The 3,283-nt window shown below is 67.7% G+C and overlaps 1 protein-coding gene across 1 annotated transcript in view; it reads left to right on the plus strand.

Moving 5' to 3' along the window:
- RRP12 (ribosomal RNA processing 12 homolog) overlaps positions 1 to 1,845 on the plus strand; it is a 15,897-nt gene extending 14,052 nt beyond the window's left edge. Inside the window, 7 exon segments of the mRNA XM_025215624.1 lie at positions 1 to 84; positions 195 to 349; positions 483 to 605; positions 961 to 1,010; positions 1,205 to 1,283; positions 1,536 to 1,675; positions 1,678 to 1,845. Of these exon segments, the coding sequence (XP_025071409.1) occupies positions 1 to 84; positions 195 to 349; positions 483 to 605; positions 961 to 1,010; positions 1,205 to 1,283; positions 1,536 to 1,675; positions 1,678 to 1,830 (784 nt within the window). The 3' untranslated portion in view covers positions 1,831 to 1,845.
- The last annotated feature ends 1,438 nt before the right edge of the window (positions 1,846 to 3,283 follow it).

Below are 3,283 nucleotides of genomic sequence, written 5' to 3' on the forward strand. Positions count from 1 at the left end.
CCGCGGGCGGAGCCAGCGCCCCCTGCGCCAGGCGGCCACTCGCAACCAGGACCCCGAGGCGCTGCCTAAACCCAGAGGGGACAGGTGAGGGCAGGGGCTGGGGGAGGAGCATGGGGAGCCCTGGGGGGTGCAGTGTGGGGTGGCCCCACAATCTCGCCCCAGCCTTGTTAACCCTTCACTGTCTCTGGCCCCAGCATGGAGGAGGTCCTGGCTGACTCAGACGAGGAAGAGGAGGAGGAGAGGGGCAGGAGGGGGCCGAGGCAGCCCCGGGGCCAGGCCTGGCTGAAGGAGGGTGCAGGGGACGATCCCCTCAACTTCCTGGACTCCAACGTGGCACAGCGGGTGCTGGGTGAGGAGCGGGGCCAGGGCAGCGGTGGACAGCAGGGCTTGGGCACGGGGGGCCGTGTTCCTGGCTGGACTTTGAACCCTCTGCGAGGGGGGCCAGCACTGCCCAGGAGCTGACCCCTCCTCTGCTCACGCAGCCACGAGGCCGGGCAGCAGCCGGGCGGGGAGAGCGAGCCGCGACTTTGGCGTGTCGGAGGATGGGCGCCTCATCATCCGCGAAGACGAGGATGAGGACAGGGAGGAGAACGGCAGAGCCAGAGGTACTGGAGGGGGCTGGGGGATGGCCTGGGGCCACGACAGAGCCTTATGGGGACCCTTGTCCTGGGCCGGAGCCTGTGCAGCAGCCCCTGGCGCACGGCTTGCGGAGGCTGCCCAATGCTGGGGGCACAAGCCGCCTGCTCTTCCCCCATCGGGAGCATTGCTTGGGGAGTCGCAAGGCCCCAGGACCCTGGGCAGCCCCACTCGGGGTCCAGCTCGCTGTGTCCAGGCAGGAGCCTGGTGTGCCCCGACTGGGGCAGGCCAGTCCCTGGGTCATGGGGGCGCTGTGGGAGGGCCCAGGCCCCAGTGCAGGGTCTTGGCCTTGTCCAGCTCTGACCGGGCTGTTCCCTGCTGCAGACATGGACGAGGAGACGGCCGACCTGATGCAGGACATGGGGCTCCGGAGTGTGAGTGTGGGGTGACTGGGGATCTAGGGGCTGGAGCTGGCACCTGGACCTTTCTCCAGGCTCTTTGGGCAGGTGTCCCTAAGCTCTTGCCCCCTTGGAGAGGAGCTGGGGGAGCCAGGGCCTGGGGCTGGCTGGGCTGGGCTGGGCTGGGCGGCAGCGGGCTCCCTGCTGAGCCACCCCCTCTCCCTCTGCAGAAGAAGGCCCAGAAGCGCCGGTTCCGCGAGGAGGCAGGTGACGAGGAGCTGGAGGGCGATACTGCATCGCACTACAGAGGTACTTCCCCCATCCCTGCCTCCCAGGCCCTGTAGTGTCTGCCCTCCCCTCCCATTCGCCCTGGCAGAGCAGGGGGTGCCAGGCTTGTGTCTGGGCAGGGTTCGGCTGGTTGCACGGGCTGGGGCGGGAGCTCAGTCAGCCCCCCTGGAGCTGGGAGCCTTGGCACCATGCTCCCCTGGGGCTGCAGCCTGGGCAGGACCCCATCCACCATGTCTGTGCCCTGTCTGACCTGCCCTGTGTCTTGTGTCGCAGCGGGAGGTTCTGGCATCCACCGGCCGCTGGGCAAGGAGGCAGCGTTTGGGGCTGACTACACGTCCAAGGTAAGGGCCCCCTATGGCACCTGCCCCTGGGGTAGTGGGGTTGGCACCAGCTTTGATAGCCCTTGTGCTGTGGTGTCTCCTCTATGCCCTGCCCTGGAGCCCTGGGTGCAGCCAGAGGCAGCTGCCCAGAGCCGAGACACTCGGGCCCAGCCTGGGGCTGCAGCAGGCTTGGGGCTCTGGTAGAGTCCTGGGGCTGCGGGGTCATGTCCAGTCCAGCCCCTGCCTGAGGCAGGATCAGTCCCGTCCCAACCAGCCCAGAGAAACCCTGTGCTGCAGTCGCCTTGGCCCCAGGATACAGGGGGGCCACAGCCACAAACGTCCTGCTGCTGCCAGGGGGGGGTCATGGGGACTGCAGAGAGCCCGGGTCCAGGCCGTGCCTCCGCTGCAGCGGAAGTCAAAACCCCCCAGTGCAAACCAGTCTAAGCAGGGGGGAAATCCTTTCCTGCCCCAGTGCAGCATTGGGCTGAGCCTGAGCGCGGGGGCAAGGCCCTCCAGCCAGGACCCTGCAGGGTTGGTGCCAGAAGGAGCACTGGCACAGCCCAGCCCCATCCCCAGCCTCAGCCTGGGCTGCAGCAGTACCCAGCGCTGCTGGGGGAGGCTTCAAAACCCCCTGCTTGGGAGGTGCCATGGGGCTGTGCCCCTCCAGGCCCTCTGCCCCTCTGTCCATCCCTTGAGCCCACACCCCTGCAGAAGGCTTGGTGGGTTTGGGGACCACCCCAGGGACACTGCTGCTGGCTCCGTGGGGCCAGGCCCCAGGTTCAGGGGGAGGGGGCACCAGTCCTCACCAGGCCGGCAGCTGCCCCCGGCTGCATGCGTCCCTCTCCACTGTCCGTGTGCTCCGCAGAAAGGCAGAGGCGACGTGAAGAAGGCCGGCCGGCCAGACCCCTACGCCTACATCCCCCTCAACAGGGCCAAGCTCAACAGGAGGTACGGTGCGGACGCTCGCCTGGGGGGTGCACCCAGTGCTCTTGCCCATGGTTGGGGTGGGTCATGGTGAGAGCCGGGTTAGGTCCCAGCTTTCCTGGATCTGAACTGTGCTGGTGCCCTGACCTGACCTGACCTGACCTATACCTCATCCTTCTCCCGCAGGAAGAAGGCGAAGCTGCAGGGGCAGTTCAAGGGCCTGATGAAGGGGGCCCAGCGCGGTGCCCAGGCTGGGCACAGGCACCGGCCCAGGGAGCCTAGTGTGTGAGGCCTGCTGCCCCCCGGCCCTGACCCCCGCCCTCGCCCCAGGGGGCCAGGCTGGGGATGCAGGGAGACCTTTCCTGTGGCCCCCATGCAGCCTCCCACATCTGCCTGCTGTGGGCACAGATGTGCCCTTGGTTGCCAGCCTGGGAGGAAGGAGTGACAGGGGCAGCACTGCCTGGTGCCCTTTGGCGTGTGTGTGTGTGTGAGAGAGACTGGATCTGATCTGGTCCATCTGTGCAGTGCCCACAGCGTGGGGAGCAATAAATACGGTTCCCCCCGGACTGATCTTGCACCGTCCTTCTGCCCTGGCCCCTTCCCTCGCTGGAGGGACCAGAGCTGCTGTGCCGCGGCTGGTGTGTCCAGCAGATGGCACGTGCTCCCCTGCTCAGAAATGCCTGTGCTGCCTCGCAACCCAGACTTGCTCCCCGTCCTGTTGACCAGGCAGCCCAGGGCCTCTCGCAGACGTAGGCCAGCGGGTCAGGACCTCGGGGA

The sequence above is a fragment of the Alligator sinensis genome, unplaced genomic scaffold (assembly GCF_000455745.1).
Source record: "Alligator sinensis unplaced genomic scaffold, ASM45574v1 scaffold859_1, whole genome shotgun sequence".
Classification (NCBI taxonomy): Eukaryota; Metazoa; Chordata; order Crocodylia; family Alligatoridae; genus Alligator; species Alligator sinensis.